Below are 22528 nucleotides of genomic sequence, written 5' to 3' on the forward strand. Positions count from 1 at the left end.
CTGCAATTATGTGGTTTGTAAAGATACACCGATGCTCTGTATTAATGATAGAAATGTTTGTATGTTCACATTCCGGGTGTAAATGTTTGAGATTACATTTTATTTTTCCTTAGGTTTTGTTTTCTCCTTTAAATAGAAACAAGTTTGAGAAGTTATGTTCTGTGAGATGACATTTTATTGTAAATAGCATTGTCAATATAAGAAGTGTCAGAAAGAAAACCAACTTAAATTCAGAAAGTGTTGCACATTTTAAAAGGATATTTGAGCTGCAAAGATGCTTTGTAGGTGTAAATGTATTGCCATTATGGAGCACATGTAAATTGTAATCCCAGTTTAAGGTTTATAAAAATGTTAAGGCACTGTCTCTATTTACGTGACAATCATATCAATAAACCTGAATTATAAAAATAAATGCCTTTATTGAGTGTGCATGTTGATTTCTCTGCAGAGAAATGACAAGTTTATGCCAATTTTATTTGACTTATGTCACACAGAAGAAGGGTGACCAAGCATCCTGAACAGGAATCCATTATATTATTATTTTGTAAAAAAAAAAAAAAATACGAAGAAAGAAAATTATTGAATTTTACATTAAATAAATAATTGTCATTAAAGAAAAAATTATATATCATCTCAAAAGTAAGACTGAATTGAAAAAAGTAAATAAAATATCAAAGAAATAAATAATAAATTAGTTACTCTGCATTACTACTGCATTTCTTTTTATTAATAACCTCAACATATTCAGTGTCATTTACAAATTGAACAATAAATAATTCTAAAGATGGGGGAGATTTATAAAGCTTGGACATATGGTATTTAATATACCAAATGGCATCAATAAGTTTGTTGTATTTTCTGATTTTTTTTTCATAATGCAAAATAACATCCTCATCTTTTGTTTGATGAGCAAAATAATCCAACAGCTTCTATCATAATGTTGTGCAATAATAATAATATAACAGTTGAAATGTTCAAAATCATATATATATTTTATATTTGTTTGGGATTATAAAATGGTGCTTGTTTTTCATGCATACATTATGTTTTTATGTGAAAAGCTCAAAGAAAAATGTGACATCAGCCTCTTTTTATAAACTGTTCTCTGATTGGCGGATTCGCTTTCTGATTGGTCCTGGCGTCCGTCAATCACTTGCTGGCCCCGCCCACTCCAGTCTTGACAGTAGTGATGGGAATTCAGGCTCTTTCTAGTGAGCCAGATCATTTGGCTCAGCTCACCAAGAAGAGCCGGCTCCCAAACGGCTCTTCGTTTTACCACTTCTGCCTTTTATAATTCAGTCAAATTTAGCGCTGTTTTGACCTATGATTAGTAATTGTGCACATATATCACTTAAATTATTCAATATAATTATACAAAACCTTATAATTTCCAGAATACCATAATTTTACATGCTGCTTCGTTTTCCAATTGTCACTCATCTTGTCTGCTATTCGCGCACCGCGCCACACAACGCCACAACACACCGCAACGCACCTCAACGCACCTCAGCGCACTGCAGCGCACCGCACCGCACCGCACCGCATCGCACCGCGAATAAGTCCTAGCAGCTTTTGCACATATTTATGGAAATTTTATCCCTTTTCTCATTTATTGTGTCTTTTTTGTCCTGATATTTCGGTGTTTTTTTTTTTTTTATATTGTTCTCGTGGCCTTCTTTTTGCTGGGTCCTGATCCCAGTAAGCCTTTGAGTACTCTTTGTCATGTTTTTGGTATGTCTGTCTCTTGTCTTTGCTCTACCTTATTGTCAATACGGATGTCATCCTCTATTTTTTTTTAAAAATCTACCTACGGGTACAAATAAAGTCACCTGAACCTGAACCTGGAGCGAGCTGAGTGAAGGCAGACAGGCAGAGGAGCAGAGACTCCGTTCACACGCGAGCGCGACTGGGACAACAACCCGGGTGATTTATACGTGTAAAAAGTTACAAACAGTCCCTTTAAGTAAAGAAAAACAAAACAAAAACGGCTCTCGGACGGGAGCCGGCTCTTATCGTTCACTTAAAAAGAGCCGGCTCTTTGAACCGACTCGTTCGCGACCTTCCCATCACTACTTGACAGCGCGAGCATAAAAAGGACATGTAGCGCAGCCGTTAACGACACAGCTACTTAGCTTAGCTTAGCTAATTAGCCGCCTCATTGTCCAACATCATAAATCATTACGTCCAATAGTTTTATTATTTATTTATAATAAACCGCAGCGTCTATATGTAGCGAATTAACTCATTTATTTTCAATGGCGTTCAATGGCCACCAACGCGACGATGAAGGTATCGACGAAGACGAAACGCCCACGAAGCAGCCGCGCTCCGACAGCAAGGAGGAGATGATGCCCAACAATGAGGCAGCCTCGGCCGCAGGAAAAGCAACATCCGACCGGCGGAGCTCCAACTCGACGTCGAGGCGTCGGAGCGACTCGGTGAAGAAAACAAGGCCGCGTAGGTGTAAACCGTTATACTAGCAATGGGCTGAGGCTATTTACTGGGAAACACAAACGTTTGCATGTACAGTTAAATACATATGTGCATGTACAGTTAAATACATATTTGCATGTACAGTTAAATACATATTTGCATGTACAGTTAAATACATATTTGCATGTACAGTTATATAAATATGTGCATGTACAGTTATATACATATGAAAAGGCGTTCCCTCACAAAAGATAGGCAGTGGAAATACATATCTTGCAAAGAATAGCATATAATGGGTGGCATAAATTCATCTAAATAAATTGTAAATGTGTGCATAATGTGTTGGGATGATGCAAAAACTGACTAAATCATGTTGGTGTTGGTATTACAGTGTAATATCAGTGAGATGTAATGGCAGTAAATAGACAGGATCTGTTTTGCAACAAGATGGCGTTCATGGTACACACTGTACTTCTGCCTCTGAGGATGAAGCTGCAACATTGAGACATCAGCTCTGTTTGTCCTCTCTGTCACTAAGCATTCAAACAATAATATTTATATTACATATAATATAAATGTTATTGTTTAGTCAGAGAACAGTTTATAAAAGGAGGCACATTTTTCTTTGAGCTTTTCACATAAAAAACATAATGTATGCATGAAAACAAGCATTTTATAACCCCAAACAAATGTACATTACATATATATATATATATATATATCATTTTGAACATTTTAACTGTAATATTATTATTATTATTGCACAACATTATGATAGAAGCTGTCAAACAAAGAGATGAGGATGTTATTTTTGCATTATGAAAACAAGAATCAGAATATACAACCAATTTTAAACTTATTAATGCTATTTAGTAAATTGAATAAATTTATTAAATAATATGTCCAAGCTTTATAAATCTCTCCCATCTTTAGAATGATTCATTGTTCAATTTGTAAATTGCATTGAATGTGTTATTACGTACGTTACGTTATTTATAAAAAAAGAAATGTAGTAGTAATATAGAGTAGCTAATTTATTATTTATTTATTGATCATTTATATATATATATATATATATATATATATATGTATGATTTTGAACATTTCAACTGTTATATTATTATTATTATTGCACAACATTATGATAGAAGTTGTTGGATTATTTTGCTCATTAAACAAAAGATGATGTTATTTTTGCATTATGAAAACAAGAATCAGAAAATACAACCAACTTATTGATGCTATTTGGTAAATTAAATACCATTTATGTTCAAGCTTTATAAATATCCCCCATCTTTAGAACTATTTATTGTTCAATTTGTAAATTACACTGAATATGTTGAGGTTATTAATAAAAAGAAATGTTAAAAAAAATTAAAAAATATTGGTGAGTGATTTTTTTTCCCATTTATTATCTCACATAATGCAGCATTTCCCTGGTTTGGGATGGACATTGGAGGCACTCTGGTGAAGCTGGTGTACTTTGAGCCCAAAGACATCACAGCAGAGGAGGAGCAGGAAGAGGTGGAGAACCTGAAGAGCATCCGGCGCTACCTCACCTCCAACACCGCCTATGGTAAAACGGGCATCAGGGACGTGCACCTGGAGCTGCAGGACCTGACGCTGTGCGGCAGGACGGGCAACCTGCACTTCATCCGCTTCCCCACGCATGACCTGCCGGCCTTCCTGCAGATGGGCCGCAACAAGCACTTCTCCAGCCTCCACACCACCCTCTGCGCCACAGGAGGGGGGGCATACAAGTTTGAGTCTGATTTCCGCACGGTGGGTCTGCAGTTGTTCTCCTCTGTTTGCTTTTACAGGCTGGACAGTGAAGATTGACCGAAAGGAAAGAGGAGACAGAAGAATAACATATTTATAGCATGTGATGTGAATTCATGTAGTCTTAACAGTGATGGAGAGCACCTGAAATCCACATTTAAAGATGTAACAATAGCCAGTGGATACAAGGGCGAGAAGGGCATGCATGTCCTCATGCAATTGGCAAGAAATCAAAGCAAATAAAAAAAATCATTCTGGACCATGATAAAATATCAGTTAATTAATCTGGACGAATTAAACAATGACTACAATGAGAAAAATCATGATTGTTGCATTAAAAGTCCCTTCTTATCAAACTGTGGGATGTACAATTGCACAATTACCTCCTATTATAGGCCACATCTGTTTGAGATCTTTTTCTTTCTTTCTGGCGAGACGTATTCAATAGAATTGTAGTGAAGGTTCCTGTTTTCTTACCCCCCCTTTGCTTTCCCCCCTCCCCCAGTTTCCCGCCTCTGTATTCTCATGACCACATCCATTTAGTGATGTTATCCATGTTCTCTTGTTTCCTCTCACCAAAAAAAAGATGGCGGACCTGCAGCTTCACAAGCTGGATGAGCTGGACTGTTTGATTCGGGGGGTGTTGTACATCGACTCGGTGGTGTCCCGCGGACCCTCAGAGTGCTACTACTTTGAGAACCCCACTGATCCAGATCGCTGCGTCCAGAAGCCCTACACACTGGAGAACCCCTATCCTCTGCTGCTGGTCAACATAGGCTCTGGGGTCAGCATCCTGGCCGTCTACTCTGAGAGCAACTACAAACGAGTTACAGGGACCAGGTAATTATCAGGGATGGAGATTTACTGTGAACTCGCCATGTTGGCTGGTGGATATTAGTCATATAATGGAATTGTTTACATTAGATGCTTATGTAGCCCCTCAATGGAAATCCACGAGGCCTGCTGCAGTTTGCTTTAAGTAGGCTGCCCCCATTTAAACTAAATATAATTAATGTAGAACACAAGGCCTTCTATACAGTGGGCTACCTCCGGGTCTGAAAAGTGAAGCCAATGCTGAAGTGCCTTAAACTGTCATTCTCTCTAACAGCCAGCAGGGGGCGACTCCTCTGGTTGCACAAAGAAGTCTGATTGTATAGAAGTCTATGAGAAAATGAGCCTACTTCTCTCTTGATTTATTACCTCAGTAAACATTGTAAACATGAGTTTATGTTCTCAATCGCTAGTTTAAAGTGTTCTTCAATACAGCATGATGTTCATTTAGTAAATTATGGTCCCATTTAGAGTCAAATAGACCATAAAGCAGGGGATGCTTTAGGACGTAGCTACCTTGTGATTGACAGGTCTGGGGGTTGTCTGCGTTTTTGTCTAAGTACTTTAACTCTTTCACAGTGTGTTTTCAGTTCATAAAAGACAACTGTAACACTTTGGAAGCCTAAAAATGTCTTATTCAGCATTTGGTGTACTTAGCTCCACCCTCATGTCACTTCTGGTTGCAAAAAAAACAAGATGGAGACGGCAAAAATGCCAAACTCGAGGCTTCACAGCGGCACTCCACAAACCAATGGGTGACATCACGGTGTCTACGTCCACTTCTTATATACAGTCTATGCCTCTATATTATGTATTATTTTGCTGAAAGGTGGGGCCCAGAGGGAGTACAGGGGCTGCAGGGGCGTACTTTAAGACGCGCTCGATTATAAGTGATTTTCAAGTCAAATACCACATTTGATTTAATTTATGATCATGATGAAAGATAAAGTAGTAAAGCTGCCATTTGGAGGACAAAGCATATTCTACAGTTTTAGAATGAGTAAAAGAAAACAACAAAACTTTTGTTTTGCGTATCACTGGACCCAAAACAGAACAGAAACAGAGAACATGTAAGGTGACACTAGCGAACCACACGCAGGCTGATACCAGGTTACAGTGATGCAGGCGGGTGTATTCCAGTCAACTGGGTGGCCTGCTTGCCTTGGTGTGAAAAGTAGCAGCATTTTTTTTTAACTCTCTGCTGCCGAACCACTTCCCTTACTCAACTGTTTGCTTGTGCAGAATAGTTCTTTGTTAGTTTGATTTGGGTTTAAAGTTTGAAATACGTCAGTTGAACTGACAGTTTTCCTCCTACTTCTCTCTCCACTGGTTTGTTTTCACATGTGGTTTCTCTGTCTGGTGGCTTAGAAAGGGACTCATGAACGCTTACTTCTCCCTCAACATAATGGCCCTTTGTGCTGAGAGAAAAACATGAAGTGTTTTTGAATTTGGAGGCTATAATGTACATAAACTTATTTTTTAGGTGGTCAATATTACTTTTGGCAGACATTTCTCTTTGCCCTTAATTTTAGACTGATGTGTTTACATTTCTAGAATATTAATAGTTTATATATCATCTCTTCCTGTGTGTTTACAGCCTCGGTGGTGGGACCTTCCTGGGCCTGTGTTGCCTGCTGACGGGCTGCTCTACTTTCGAGGAAGCTCTAGAAATGGCTTCTGAAGGGGAGAGCACCCGAGTGGACAAGCTGGTTCGGGACATCTATGGAGGAGACTATGAGAGGTTTGGGCTGCCGGGCTTTGCTGTAGCTTCAAGGTGCGTTGGTGGATTCCAGCATGAACACAGTCCCAGCTTTAATGAAACGGGGAACCAGGACAGTTAAAGCTAAATTTACTCCGGTTCCTATCCCAGGGTGAAAAAAAGAAGCCTTAATTTTAATTCAATGTCTTATGAGCAAGATGTTTTCATCCACAGATATGGCCTCACACTCAACTTGCTGTTTTTAAATCTAATCTTAAGACTCATCTGTTCCTCACAGCTTTCCCCTAGGCTTTTTAATAACTGCTATAATTTTATAGTCATTTTATTCACTCTTAACTTGGGTCTTAAAATATTATGTCTGATTATATTTATCCTATATTAACACTTTTATCGCATGCTTTCTTTTTGTGTAAATTGTTTTAATGCTGTATTATGATTGTTTTACCCTTTGTGTGAAGCACCTTAAGATTTCTCTATATTTATTATTATTATTATAATATCCAGTGAATACCAACATCTGTCCACCACTTTCAATATGTGTAACTTCCAAGAATTTGGTCTGAATCTTGCTTTCAGGTTTGGCTGTTTGATGCACAACATTGCTGAATTTTAAGTGTTTGTTCATCTAATATGACTCATGTTTTGATTCGATAGTTTTGGCAACATGATGTCCAAAGAGAAGAGGGAGTCGGTGTCCAAAGAGGACCTGGCCAGGGCAACACTGGTCACCATCACCAATAACATTGGCTCCATCACCAGGATGTGTGCTCTCAACGAGGTTAGTAACAGGAGTATTTTATTGGCATCTGTGTTTTACTGGCAAAAACAATCCAAGGTTGATGGATGGATGTCAAGATACAATTGTGAGAAAAGAGTCTGAATTCAACACTTGTGTTATGAAATACATTTTAAAAAGACTTACTTTAGATGAACCTGTCATGTGGAGAAATCCGTCGCCCTCCGGTGTCCCCGCTGGTCGTTTCCTCTTTGCGTTCAGCCTCTTTACGGTGCTGCCTTGTGCCGTCTTGATCAAGCAGCATTGTACAGGGCTATGAAGGCGTAGAGGAGGTACGCTGCATTATCCACGTGTCTTTCAACGCCCAAAGGAGAAAGCGTCCAACTCAAAAAAACAATTAAAAACACAAACCAGCAATAATAAATGAGATGTGTTTTTTAATTTAGCAGTCAGTGTAGCAGGTTTCAAATACACATCCTTTAATCAAATTTATTTATTTATTATACATAGTATAGTGTTTAATGTGTTAAGTGTAAAAACAATAGATGTGGAACAAAATGGATTACAGGTGAGCTAAAAATGCAGTTAGATAATTAAAAGGAATAAAAAGTGAAAATGTAAACATATTGAGAGAAATACATTGAATAATATAGATAGACAGAACAGTTTTTTGTCGCAAGGATTTATTAGTTTAGTTGAAGAGTATTATTTACTGCTTTATTTGGGTAAGATGCTTTTTTATGGCTTCCACTACTATAACTACTACTACTATTACTAGTTGTGACATAACGGTAATACGTGATATAATTTAATATCATATACAAACTAATAAATATCATTACAAATAAGTAATTTCAGTATTGGGAATCTGGTGTGTTGATTTATTTTATTCATTCATTTATTTATATTTATTTTTTAAAATATTTTTTATTTATTTAAAAAATGTAATTCATTATTTTTTAGACATATTCTTTATTTCTTTATTCTTTAATTATAATAATTTTGTTCTCCTCGTTTTATAGTACTTTGTGTTTCAATTTACAGTTATTATCTGTTATTATATTACATATTACTTTTTTATGGTTTAGGTTGTAGTCATTTTTCTTAAGTAAACAATAAAAAGCATGATTCAAAAGACAAAAAAGGTTATCTAATATTAATAATATTATCCCTGTTCTCTTTCATCACTAAGAACATAGAGCGAGTGGTGTTTGTGGGTAACTTCCTGAGAGTGAACACGCTCTCCATGAAGCTGTTGGCCTACGCCATGGACTACTGGTCTAAAGGACAACTCAAGGCGCTCTTCCTCCAGCATGAGGTAAATAACTCAAACAATGATTGACCTCAGAGACCAAAGCTGTAGTTTTGTGCTTTGATGGGCTCAACGATTTCTAACTCAACGTTATTCTCTGTTTATTTTAGGGCTACTTTGGAGCGGTTGGAGCCCTGTTAGAGCTTCTACATCCGTCCTAAACCGTCCAAACTACATCCAAAGAAGTACTTGTCAATCTGCTGCAAACACCATTAGCACTTTACACTGTCCAGAATAAATTCCACAGTGGGATGTTGTGTCGGCCACCAGCCAGTTACTGGTAAATTTTGGTTGTGGCAGGCAAACTGTCAAACATTTGGAGGTCCTATTATATTTTCAGAAGTCAAGCTGGTGAAAGTAGCTTCTAAATTGTGATTCACATCTGCTGTCGTGGTCAATGGATAGAAGTCTGATTCCTGCCCTGACCAAAGTTGTATGCAGCAAAGTCATTGCAGGACTTTGCAGAAACGAGCCAGATTGGTCTGAAACATCTCATGGAAATTCACCACGGTTGCCTGAAATACTTGGGTTAAAAAGTACTCGACATCCCATAGTCTCGCACTTACCCCTCAGTGGGGTATCAGGTCATGGGGCTAATATTTGTAAGTACTTTTTAAGGTTTATTTTATCCTACTTTGGTACCAGGTGGATAGTGTACGAGTTTATATGATGGGTGGTAGAATTTTAAGACAATCACAGGATAGATGTTAAGCGTCATTCTTTATTTCCTGAAGACAATGTTAAAGGCAGGGTGGGCAATATTGAGAAACTATCAAGAGTACACTAGCTTTTTTTTTTTTTTAAATGATCCAACCTAAAAACCCAGCCCAGTGTTGCCGACTCTCATCCTTTGAAAGTAGCTAGAAGCACTAGGTCCAAAAGTCCCTAAATCTAGCGAGAAAGTCACCTAGTCGGCAGCTCGACAACTCTGCCTTAAATTAACTGTTGGTCTTTAAAATGTCAGAAAATAGCTGACTTAAGTTTCCAGAGCCAAAGATAACTTATTTAAAATGCTTGTTTTGTCCAAATAATAATTCTAAATCCAAAGAAATTAAAGTTTCTATCATATGAGACAAAGAAATGTAAGAAATCTTCATATTTGAGAAGCTGGAACCAGGAAATTTTTGCGATTACCATGTTGCAGATTCATTTTCTGTCGACTAATCCTTTCAGCTCTACATACCTAGTTCTAAATAACAACATACTGGTAATCAAACAACACTGGTTAATCTTGTAAAAGTCATGGATGATATCTTGAGACTTAAGATGATTGAACTCTAAACAAACACTAAAATTGAATGTCTTCACTAACGCAGCTGATTATTTTCTTATGCTGTAACATGAATGTCAGGCAAGATATTGTCATTGTGATCGTACTCCCATCCATCTGGTACTCTTAGTAAGCTGAAACAATTAAGCGCTGAGAATCATTCACAACCACTTATTATTAGTCTTTTATCATCCTAGAGCATTTACTCATCGTCACCATTTGGACTTTAAATGAGGGTGTGAATGAAACGAGTAGGTTTTATTGACTCACATTTAAACTTTCATTTCAGCACAAGAGGTCACCATTTCATCAGACTTATTCTTTAATGGAGACATTAACTGTTACTTCTAGAGTTTACGAACCCAAGTGTTTACTCCAAGCTGTTTTTTTGCAACAGTGCTGGTATCAGAAAATATAGACAATCAGTTTTGGGGTTAGTGAGAGCGGACTGTAACGTATGATTTGATCAATTTAAGTCCCTTTCTGACCCCTGCCCTGCTGAAGTGCCCTTGAGCCACTGCATCCCTCTCCTTGTAGAGGGAAATCAGAGCACGTGAAAATTGATAAATGTGAAAATTGAGGTAAAATTAGGGCATTGTATCCCTGAATTTTCCCCAGATTTAATAAAAAATAGTTATTTTAATGCAGAAACTTGATGCATCCCTCCAATGGAGGTTTTAGGTCCTGTGACCCCCAAACCATTTTTGTCTTGTTCAGCATCTATGTACTTAAATATTGTTTTGAATTAAATGTACATCTTTTTGTTTTTTAGTGAGGTAGACAAATGTTCAACTTTGTGTCTCTGATGTGTGTGTTATCAGTAAGTTGTTCCATTATTTCATTTATTGCTTACCCGTCCCATTTTAATGTCATCTGTTTGTTCAGTTATCGATCCATCGATGGATTACAGGGACCATAATGAATCCTCAACTACCTAATGAAGAGATTTGTCTCCCAACATAGTTGTAAACTCAGTGGACACAGTTCTTCAGTTACTAGATATAAATGTATCTGAAAGTTGTATATGCAGTAAGTTGATTTTAAATGAAGTGCCTGTCATGTTTTTGTATAGAATACAATAATGTGTTCAGCAGTGTGATTTAAAATGAGACTAACTGGTCTGTAATTCTATACAATAGGCGTCCTTCTGTTGTTTGCTTGTAACGTTACACTGCAAAGAAACCTTTGTACTGTTTTTGTAATAGTCATTACAAATTTCTTATTGCGTTGTCCCTAAGTACAAACTTTTCATATCTTTATGACAACTTGTGGTGTTTTTATTTATTCTTTCTTTCTTATCTTTGGACAGAACCAGGCTAGCTGTGTTTCTGTGTGTTTACACTCTTTAAGATAAACGGCTGCTTGATGTAGCTTTACTTCATGTTTACCCAGTGGGGGAATAGGTATTCATGTCTTTTACTTAAGTAAAATAAGCAATACCACAGTGTGGAAGACGAGTATTTTGTTACAAGTAAAAGTCTTGCATTCAAAATTTAAAAGTACGAAAGTATTGGCATGAAAATACACTTATAAAGTACATTAAATAAAAGTACTCATTGACCGATGCAGAATGGGCAATTACTTAATAATACATTTTATTGAATTCTAATTATTGATGCATTAATATGTACATTACTTTAATGTTGCAGCTTGTAAATGGTATTTTTATTATAGTGCAAGGTAGTAGTCTTATCTTTTTCCGTAATAATACATCATCATTTAATTACATTTTGTATTATTAATCTGAACCTACAGAGTAACTAGCTAAAGGTATCAAATAGATGTTGTGGAGTAAGTAAGTAGGCTACAATATTTGCCTCCACGTAATGGGAGTAGAAGTATAAAGTAGAAAATGGAAATACTCAAGCAAAGTAGGCTATAAGTACCTCAAAATTATACTTGAGTACTGTTTAGTTACTGTGTTTACCATACAGACGTAGCATCTCATTCAACGGTGAAGACAAACTGAATGCATAGAGATGAAACTCCGGTGTCTTTTTGACAACAGCAGCTTCCGCCATTTTGGACTGAAAACAATTATTATAATTATAATATATTTATTGTTTAACATAGGCCATTTCGGTAGAATATGACAATAAAAGAAAAATAATTTTGTTTAACATTTTTACGGCCCTTTTTAAACGGACGTTTTACTGGCGTCCGGTAGTCGCTTTCTGTCCAAAATGAAAGAAGCGTAGCTCTGCTGCTGGGCGCTGATTTTGCAATGAAACCACGAACAACTGACTTTAAAATCTTGTCAATATACGTTCTTTGAGGAAGGCGAAGCGTAGTTCGCCCCCATTCATTTTCTATGGGACATGAGCGAATCAATCGCTTCTGATTGCCAGGCGACACGGGAATTAGTGATGTGTCGTGTCGAACGAGCCGGTTCAAAGAGCCGGCTCTTTTCAGAATCAGAATCAGAATGGTATTTATTGCCAGGTGTAAGAGGTATACACTAGGAATTTTCGTTGGCTTTGTTGGTGCAAGTCAAACAGTATAATAAAAAAAAGAATAGATAAAAACGTAGAATAAAATAAGAATAAAATGTATTTACAAATTTACTTTAAGTGAACGATAAGAGCCGGCTCTTTTTTTTTCTTTTCTTTTTTCTATAATTAATTCAAGGCAGAATGATAGGATGATCTTCTCCACGCCACGGGCACTCCATGCACTGACTGTGACTGAATATTGTGTTATTGACGTCCGTGCGACCAATCAGGGGATGACAGACCATCAAGCAGGGAGGGGCGGGGGTGCGTGGCGCGCTGACGGTCTACCGGTACAGAGCAGGAGGGAGAGGAGGAGAGAGAGGAGGAGTACGGTGCGCGAATAGCAGACAAGATGAGTGAGAGTCGGAAACGAAGCAGCATGTAAAATTATGATATTCTGGAAATTATACGGTTTAGTATAATTATATTGAATAATTTAAGTGATTTATGTGCACACATACTAATCATAGCTCAAAACAGCGCTAAATTTGTCTGAATTATAAAAGGCAGAAGTGGTCAAACAAAGAGCCGTTTGGGAGCCGAGAGAGCCGGCTCTTCTTGGTGAGCTGAGCCAAATGATCCGGCTCACTAAAAAGAGCCGGAATTCCCATCACTAGCGGGAATGTCTATGCAAATGAGGGCGAAGTTTGCCTGGGAAACCCCGTAGTGATCTGCCGAAAAACCCAGAACAAGTGTCGTAGTGATTTGACCGTTAGACCAGATCGGTGTTGGTTTACCGGTTAACCGGTGAAACCCTCGGGGGTCGAAGATTTTAATTGTTCTTTCTGTTATCCTTCTTTTTTATGTTCCAGGATTAAATATACAAACACGTATCGCGTAAACTATGGGGAAAAAGTTCAGTTTGCTTATTCAACGTAAAACAGTGTTTTCTAATGAGCAAGCTAACTTACCAGCTACTAGCTTACTACCGTTGATACGCCCACCGCGGCAAGCGAGAAGTAACAACGTCAAGCCACGTTGTTTTGCGGTACGTGTCTATTCTAGGCATTACGGTGAGAGCGAGTAGAACTTCAAAATAAAAGCACCATTCTGATGAACGTGATAGGCCTTCAAAATAAAAGCACCGTTATGATGAACGTGATGGGCCATTCAGATTCATTGAGAGGTCAGTCAGTCTGTCGATAATAAATAAATTAATGAATAAATAATTAAACAAATTAAAAATAAGTTAAAAAAATTGATGAATACATATGAAATGAATGATAATTTAAAAGGAAAAACAAACCGCCTCAAAAATGTAGTTCAGAGAATAATGTATTCCAATTGTGTAAATATTTAGTCAAACTTAATACTAAAGAATACATTTCCAAAGACTGATCTGACTTCTAAATTACAGTAGATAGATAGAATTGATTACAGGAAACTGTTCACTATCACAGATTAATTTCACTTCAGAATAATAGTAGACCACCTCAGAGTATCACTCAGAGAACATCAGGCCATTCTGATGGAGTATTTCAAAATTAAAGCCTTTAAGAAATCTCAAATATATATTTCCAGTTGGTATTCTTGGCAAGAATAAACGTAATGTTATTTCCTTCATAATGTTTAATTATTCCTTTAAGTTAAAGGTTCATTTAAAGGGCAAATTGTCGCTTTTTTAAGCTATTATAGAGTTTAACGTTAGTTTTCACCTCCTAACATTTACTGTAAAGTCACATTATTGTCTTATTAAGCAGCCTACATTAACTGCAGGTCAGTGTGCGGATATTTTACACATTTTACAGTCAACATATCTTTTTTTCCAAGAAGCTTATAAACAGTTATTTTCCGGTTGTCTTCTCCACCAGGCACCGATCCTGCTTATGAAATAAGTGAAGTTCACTTTTTTTTGGGCTTTATGCAAGAGCCGGTTACAGAACCATCCATGAAAGGGTTAGTGTCTTTCCAGGGAATAAATCCAGCCCACTTCTTCCTCTTCCTCCACCTCCTCCTTCTCCTCTTCTTCAGTGAGGGCTGCACAGCTGGCAGTCTACAGACAGTAACTCTGTGAGGAGGAATTGGAGGCTGCTAGCTGGACCACTGAGGAGATGAATTAGCACAAGTAGTTGGGATATTTATTCATATTTAGTCTTTTGGGGGGTTCAGTTTGTGAACTTCTGGGATCAACCAAGACCCAGCTGCTCCCTCTCTCCACTGGAACCGTTATAACCTCCTCATACTGGGAACATAAGGTGAGGCACACTTGGTTGTAGTTTCAGTTTGAAGTGAAGATGGTGGAAAGTGATTTTGCTGTAAAACTTGCCTTCTTTGCAAAGTGATTTTGCTGTGTTTCAACAGTAAAACTAAAAAACAAGCTCTGTGAGGCAGTATTGTGCTTTTAATTGGCTTCATACTAAATCAAGTCCCACTCATAATATCTATACTAGTAAAAAGAAACACTTTCACTTTTAGGATGCTAATTATTGGAGATGGAAAAAATGTGGGGAATGCTGCAACAGGAAACAAAATGTGTTCCCAAAGCCAAATATTGACTTGGATGGAGGAGATTAATTAGCACAAGTAGTTGGGATATTTATTCATCTTTTGTCTTTAGGGGGGCTCAGTTTGTGAACTTCCGTTATAACCTCCTCATACTGGAAACATAAGGTGAGGCAGACTTGGTTGTAGTTTCAGTTTGAAGTGAAGATGGTGGAAACCTGATTTTGCTGCAAAACTTTGCTATGTTTCAACAGTGAAACTAAAAAAAACAATTACATTTAATACTCTGTGAGGCAGCATTGTGCTTATAAAGTGGCAATATATCCTTAATCCTTGATGCAATATACACCTCAAGTGCAATTACCTCTGTTTACATTACATCTATTTTTATATTTTATACTTCTAGTGTTACACTTCTGTTTATATTTATTTATTACATCTACTCTACCTGTTTTATTTGCTTTATAACTGTGTGTTTTACCTGTTATATGTTTTACCTGCCTCGTTTAGTCTTGTCAAGTATTTGTTTTAAAGCACTGACCAGAAGTGGCAACTGTGAATCTCGTTGTATTTAATACAATGACAATAAAGCTTTCTATTCTATTCTATTCTATTCATACTAAATCAAGTCCCACTCATAATATCTATACCAGTAAAAGAAACACTTTCACTTTTAGGCTGCTGAATTTTGGAGATGGAAAAAATGTGGGGAATGCTGCAACAGGAAACAAAATGTGTTCCTAAAGCCAGATATTGACTTGGATAAATAGTCTGAAGTGTTTTCACGGGAATCCCTGCTGCCAAATATCTGGTGCAGTGTACTGAAATGTGTTAAATTGGTCCAACTTTCTAATAAGGCACACTCATTAAGGGTAAATAAGCTGTAGCTATATATTTATTAATGGATAGTGAACTATATTAATGCTTTATAGATCAGTTATACAGCATAGAGCAACATTTGGGTTGTAAAATCCTTTCTGATGTTGTTTTCTATGTTCATAATGCATTAATAAATCCTCAAGTGTGCAGATATAAATGTTTATGAATGGATTTTGGTCCAGATGCTCTGCAGTGGTAGTTGGTTATGTTTTTTATGATATCTTAAAGAGCTAAAACGACTTAATAGCTTTTAAAGGGTTCCATATTAGAAAGTGGTGTTGTTAAATGTTTCCTTTGAGTTTGTAAAATATTACATCCTTGTGTTGTGGTTTGAGATTTGCATCTTTATAAAACAGGTGGATCAGAAAGCCAATAAACCCTAATTACACTCTATCTGAATTTCTAGAAAACGTTTGACCGCGTGTTCGTCTATAATGAAGTTTCTTCCTTCATCCATCCACTCCCTTTGATGTGGCTCATGTTGACTGGTTTAGATATAAAGTTTCACAAAGTTCACATTTAGTTTCTGCCTACTCTACAAGATCATAACCAGTTACAGACCTCTGGTAGTGAACTGATGAGCAAACACATTCAGAGTCGTATGTTTGTTTGGTGGGAACGTGTGCATGCTGTGTCTGAGGATAAGACTTTATGATGACCAACGTGTTCTGTATGTTGAAGCAAAGAGTCTTGCTGATCCGCAGAACTGCTGCTGCTGGTTGATTTGAGCCTTTCACATGATCTGATCCATGAGCACATTGGTATGGAGAGTCTCTGCTTCAGTGAGGGGCGAGAGAGGAAGAGAAACAGTTCAATGGGTCTGAGAGAGAGAGAGAGAGGGTTGGTTTGTATTAAGGACTGATGCATAAGCACATTAACATCAGATACCTGCCAGTCTGTGTGGCCTGATGTGATGGAGGACAAAGGCTACAAAATAAATTGTAAATAATATTTTATATTCTGTGCTTCATTTGATTAATGGTCCACTCGTTATTTCTGTTAAGTTGTTCTTTAAAGGTCCAAATGTTAGGCCTTTTCCACTGAATGGTTGCAGTGGGTCAATCTCCCTTACAGGCTAATTCCAGTTAATTCAACTTGGGTCTTATTTTCGTAGTTTTGGCTATTATCTCAGTCAGTTACGATAACATTGAAGGATGAGTAATGGATGTTTCATTTGTGATTTTCGTGAGTTTGTGGGGAGATTTTGTTCCTTCTAGAGGCTGAACATGAAAAAATTGATCAACAGAATACTCCAGAATTATGGGAAATACACATTTTTGCTCTCACATCAGGAATTAGATGAGGAGATCTACTGTATATCAGCTTTATAGGCCCAGACACACCAAGCCAACATCAAAGAACTAGCGACGGTGAAAGCCAACTGTTGCGTCGCCTCACTTCACCTTTGTCTTGGCCGTTGTTATGACACGTATACGAAACAAAGCAGCGTTTGATGACCATTTCCACACCGCTCTCACTCACCACTTAGCTTCATTCCAGATGGCCATGTTGTTGTGAAAATATCTGTGTATTGGAATGACCAGATGAGATGAAGATGAAAAATGAGAAGAGCCTTCTGTGTTTTTCCTGTTGACTTTACTCGTTGGCTTGCTTTCCTCACTTCCGTTTCTCTTCTTGTGCACCGATTCATTTAAGCTTAACCGCCAAGCAGAATGATTTCTCTCACCGAATGGTCTCCGCTGCCGATTCAACATGCTGAATCGGACAGAAAACCTCTGACACGGCCAGACTAGAGGCGACGATGTGGGGACACACTGCAAAAACTAGGCCGTCAGACGCTCATTGACGGCCCCAAACTGGCCAACCGTCGGCTTGGTGTGTCAGGGCCTTATATCTTTGTGTTAAGTAGAGATTGGTACAGGATGTGTTTAGCCTAGCTTAACACAAACACTGTGGCATTGCATATTGTCATCAAACTCCCAGTATGTAAGCAATGGATTTCCCAAAATGTTGGACTATTTGGTTTAATTATTTCTGTGTATCTTTGTATATTATGTCCCTCATTCTCTCTGTTTGTTCTTGATCTCTAACAGCTTTAAGATACAGAATATCTTCCCCAAAATGTGGCACCACATGGCCTCAGTTCAGACGTAGTGTCTATGCCTTTAACAGCCCCTGCTGACTAAAGCTTAGTGTGAACGTGTGTGTCCTTCCCTACACTGTGAAATTGGACTCAGACGACGCAGTCAGTCTCAGACATGTTTTGAAAAGGGCACCTTAAGTTTGTGGAACACATCACACTACTGTATTTGTGTCCATGGAGGAACAACCTCCCACTCGCTAAAAGCTAAGAAGGACCGTACCTGTCAAGTTATCAATAGCAGGCCTATGTTTGAATTTAGTACAGGAATGTTTCAGAGAGCAGAGTGAACATATTGTAGGGAAAAGGTGGCTTGTTGTATCACAAAATAAAAATGAATATTAACCCAGAGGAAAATGTCCCTAATGACAGTGACGTCTGCTCAATAAAAACTCAACTTCAGCACGCCAACTGTGAAAAACGCTGGACAAAAAAGGGGACAAACATCCTGTGAAAGTGCAGCTGTTAATTTCATAAATATAAGCATTCGTGTAACCTTTGTGATCATCCTGATGGTGTGGCCATTGAAATCTGTTATTCTTCCTCACATCCAAGTCAAGTAAACACCAGATGGTTTGAATCAAACTGCTGGAGCAACTCTACACGGTTACATCAATCCTACTTCCATATGCTGAGCTTATGGACCCTCTTGGTTTTAACTGCAGCTATTTATAAAATACACTCAGAGTATCATTTAGGGGGCACCAGGGCCGACCAGAGTGCCACCAAAAGTGTATTTGGGCAAACCGGAGGGACATTTGGGGGACAACTAGATGAGAACTTGGGCTGTGCAAAGTCCTCCCTCTGGTATGATTATACTGTAGGACAAAACGGTACTTAAAAGTGTCCCAAAATGGAACAGACTTCTCCGGGTTGAACATAGATTTAAAAAAGGGGCATTTAGACAGTAAGAGCAAAAAGGGCTAATGTTTAGATCTAATCCATGTCTGAATTGCTGTAAAGGATATCACACATTTTCCTCATATCGTGCACGCCTAATAGCACCCACCCTCCGGTTCCCCCTCAGGTAAACACTGTTAGCTCTGTCAGCACTTTTGCCATTGTTTGCAGTGTTAGCACCGTTAGCTGCGAGCCACCCGGCTTGCCGTCACCATGTTCAGAGCCGCTGAGAGGCAATAGATATGCTTCCAATCCCGTAAGCATCCCTGCTGTTCATTCAGTATTTTTTAAATACATACTGTGCACAGCAGACTTGGCTGTTTGTTGCTCACCTCCTAAACTGATTATGACACCTCATCAAATTTACCTGAATGGGCCCAATATTCAGCATTCAGATTTATAGAAAACAGTCTTCTCATTTAAACAAGTGATAGATTTGTCTTGACATTGTCTTTTCTTTTTCTTCATGTGCAGCTGAAATAATGGAGAAGTCAAGACTTAGGCAACAGTTAGCATTCAGCCTTCTGTTTGGGTTGTGGTTGCATTGCTGTTTGGCCCAGACCACACCATCAAACGCAGCCACTCGGACACCCATGCGAGCGACCACCCGAGCACTCACGCAAGCACCAACAAGAGCACCCACAAGAGCACCCACCCGAGCACTCACGCAAGTACCTACGCGAGCAGTCACGCAAGCACCCACGCGAGCACCAACGCCATTACCCACACCGTCCCCGTCTGCCCAGACTGAACGGCTAAAGGTCAGACTGTCTGGATACCCCCGAAAACACAACGAGGGTCGGATAGAGCTTTTCTACAAGGGAGAGTGGGGAACCATCTGTGATGACGACTTCTCTATAACAAACGCCAACGTGCTCTGTCGCCAAATGGGCTTCGTGGAAGCCACAGGATGGACGCACAGTGCCAAATACGGCAAGGGCCAAGGTAAGAGTGAGCTCAGCCACTTCCTGATATTCAGTGTCTGGTTTAATACACTGTGTGCTCTTTCATATGGGTATTTATGGTGTTCAAAATGGTTTGGATGTACACACAGGATATTCAGATAACCCAATCACAGAATTTTGTGTGTCAAAGTAATATTTAAACCGTCTAAACTTCGCCTGCCTCTTGTCTGGAATAAGTACAACTGTTTGGAGAGCTTGCTTCCATAACTTCCCAGAGCACTAAGTGTCACTTCCAGGCCTGTACCGATTACACTCCGCAGGCCTGGGAGTGTGCCAGAGCCACACTGACAGTCTGCTGTCTGTCCAGGAAAAATCTGGCTGGACAACGTGATGTGTAGCGGAGGTGAGAAGAGCATTGAGTTGTGCAAGTCTCGCGGCTGGGGCAACAGTGACTGTACTCACGACGAGGATGCCGGAGTTGTTTGCAAAGACGAGAGGATTCCTGGCTTCGTGGAATCAAATGTCATTGACGTAAGTTGCTAAATTACATTTAAAGAGATTTTGCTGCAGTAAAAATGATGTTCATTAAGAAGCTGTTAAAAGCCCATAAACTACTGCTCCACAGCCTATAGACTATATGATTTAACCCACATGGGAGACATTCAATGCCTCAGTGTTGCTCTACCTGTAGCTGCCACACACATGGTGTTGATTAGCTCTGCTCTATACCACGTGTCTGAGCCTGTTAAAAAGCAGCAGCCTCTCCAAGTATATTGTCCTGAGGTGACGTAGTGTGTGGAGGAGAGCTTCCTCAGTAAACCTGACATACCTTCCATAACAGAGTGCAGCGTGGAGAATGTAGAAGAGCGAGGTTGTGACCTCAGGGTCGCTGGTTCAGATGTGAAATTCTACTGTTGTGATGCTCACCCCTCCTTCAGCATCAACTCCTGGTATATTTCCCAAATATGTTTACAATAGATTTTGGTGCATAACGGTCACAATAAACCTTGCAAAAGAAAAAGAGAAATCTGCAAAAATAATAACCCAAGATATGCAAAAAAAATAAAAATCAGCTTGATAATTGTCCAACCAGACAGATGTAGGGTGTCAGGAACTAACGTGCGCAACAATTGCTCACTTTTGTCTTAATCATAAATACTGAGCAGTGAGTACATATAATCACCTGACAAATAAATGTAAATTAAAGTCTATTAATCTCAGTGTTATATAGAAAGACAGTAAATGATATTGAATTATTGTCAAGCCTGCTTTTCGTGCCTTTGAATGAGGAGACACTTCAGTAACCCTCCTTGGATAAATAAAGATATAAAACTGAGGGAAACTTACTCTAAGAAAACACTGTTGGGTGTGATGCCGGCTTAGCTGTTTCCAGCTGGTCACCGTTTTTCCATTTGTCCTCTTTGATGTCCATTTGTATAACCGACTGGTCTGAGGTGAACAAGGTTAGACCGGGGACTCGTCTCCACAGACTCCTGGAAAGGGCCTGAATGACTGGACGAGGTGTCTCTGTTACATAGAAGGATCTTATGAAAAAAAGTTTCATAAGAAAAAAAAGTTTCATAAGAGTCAGTGGGCAGCCGTTGAGATATATAACTGCTCTCCCTCTTTCTGCGAGTCAGGCTCAGTCAAATGTGGCGTCCAGACTTCAATCTGGGAACACAAGCCAGTTTTCTTTGCCAAATAAACCACAACGGAAGTGACTCATTGCAAAGCTGGCAATCAGAGATAGTCACGTTTACCACTTATGAGCTGTTTAGACCTAAAGCGACTTTCTGTAAAAGCTGTGACTCAATGTTTAGTCTGTTCCTCTCATTCAAGAGTCTTAATGAGACGTGCATATGTCTGCATGGAGACGAACATCAGTGTGTACTAAAATGTTTCTTTAAAATCTAAACTAAAACATATAAAGGAAAAAAGAAAAATGTATATTTTTCAGTCAAATTAAAATCTGGAATTATTTTAATTGAAAAACAAACCGACGGTCAGCCCTGATTTTCTCCAAACAGGCTCAGGTGGATGAGTACAAGATAGAGGAGGTGCGGCTCCGGCCCGTGGTCGCCATGACCAGAAAGAAGCTGCCCATCACGGAGGGTGTGGTGGAGGTGAAATACAAAGACGGCTGGGCGCAGATCTGCGACCTGGGATGGACGATCAAAAACACACACGTGGTCTGCGGCATGCTGGGATTCCCGCATGAGAGGAAAGTCAACAAGAACTTCTACAAGTAAGTGAATTGCTTGACTTCAATCAATAAAATTAGATTCTGCTTCATGAGGTTAAAGCTGATAACTTGTTATACAGACGGCAAAAAAAGATTTGAACTTCAGGACCCAGAAATCATAAAAAACAAATTTATATTCACTCATTTAGTGGAAACCATGGACTGTATATAAGAAGTGGACGTAGTCACCGCAACGTCAACTATTTAGTTTGTGGACTGCCGTTTTGAAGCCTTGAGTTCGGCATTTTGGCCATCGCCATCTTGTTTTTTTGCAACCAGAAGTGACACGAGAGGGTGGCGCTAAATACAACGGATGTCCTAAAGCACATCCTAGCTGAACTAGCGATGATGAAGGCCGACTGTTGCGCTGCCTCACATCGCCTTTGTTTTGGCTGACAAGTTGCATTTGAACACACCACAAAGACTACAGCCGACGGCCAGCTACCACGTACGTTCTGCACCTGCGTGAGAGGAAATAACTCTCCA

General features: G+C 38.8%; 2 protein-coding genes and 1 long non-coding RNA gene across 7 annotated transcripts in view; 2 read left to right on the forward strand and 1 right to left on the reverse strand.

Moving 5' to 3' along the window:
• Positions 1 to 22528, forward strand: part of loxl3b (lysyl oxidase-like 3b) — a 372166-nt gene that overhangs the window by 335611 nt on the left and 14027 nt on the right. Inside the window, exons 2-5 of one of the 5 annotated variants that reach the window (XM_074660842.1) lie at positions 14709 to 14768; positions 19370 to 19840; positions 20168 to 20331; positions 21828 to 22045. In XM_074660842.1, coding sequence (XP_074516943.1) covers positions 19378 to 19840; positions 20168 to 20331; positions 21828 to 22045 — 845 coding nt within the window. In that variant the 5' untranslated portion in view covers positions 14709 to 14768; positions 19370 to 19377. Of the gene's footprint in view, positions 1 to 14519; positions 14769 to 19369; positions 19841 to 20167; positions 20332 to 21443; positions 21684 to 21807; positions 22046 to 22528 lie in introns of those variants that run through there. The other 4 variants (XM_074660846.1, XM_074660843.1, XM_074660844.1 and 1 more) reach the window with 4 other exon arrangements.
• Positions 2067 to 11340, forward strand: LOC141783506 (pantothenate kinase 3-like). The gene is made up of 7 exons (XM_074660855.1): positions 2067 to 2457; positions 3863 to 4215; positions 4799 to 5052; positions 6641 to 6817; positions 7418 to 7541; positions 8692 to 8817; positions 8922 to 11340. The coding sequence occupies exons 1-7, from the start codon at positions 2256 to 2258 to the stop codon at positions 8970 to 8972; spliced, it is 1287 nt and encodes a 428-aa protein (XP_074516956.1). The 5' UTR covers positions 2067 to 2255; the 3' UTR covers positions 8973 to 11340.
• Positions 3976 to 7993, reverse strand: LOC141783511 (uncharacterized). Its single transcript, XR_012597283.1, has 2 exons — positions 7686 to 7993; positions 3976 to 4254 (listed from the first exon to the last, which is right to left on the reverse strand). It is a non-coding gene; the product is annotated as an uncharacterized LOC141783511 (long non-coding RNA).

This window comes from Sebastes fasciatus, chromosome 15 (genome assembly GCF_043250625.1).
Source record: "Sebastes fasciatus isolate fSebFas1 chromosome 15, fSebFas1.pri, whole genome shotgun sequence".
Lineage (NCBI taxonomy): Eukaryota > Metazoa > Chordata > Actinopteri > Perciformes > Sebastidae > Sebastes > Sebastes fasciatus.

What these genes read in the sequence shown, in the direction of transcription:
- LOC141783506 (XM_074660855.1), top strand. Translation starts at nt 2,256, where the DNA reads ATGGCGTTCAATGGCCACCAACGCGACGATGAAGGTATCGACGAAGAC. An exon ending in GGTGAAGAAAACAAGGCCGC is followed by an intron (nt 2,458 to 3,862) that starts GTAGGTGTAAAC and finishes CACATAATGCAG; the next exon opens with CATTTCCCTGGTTTGGGATG. An exon ending in GGCTTTGCTGTAGCTTCAAG is followed by an intron (nt 6,818 to 7,417) that starts GTGCGTTGGTGG and finishes TTGATTCGATAG; the next exon opens with TTTTGGCAACATGATGTCCA.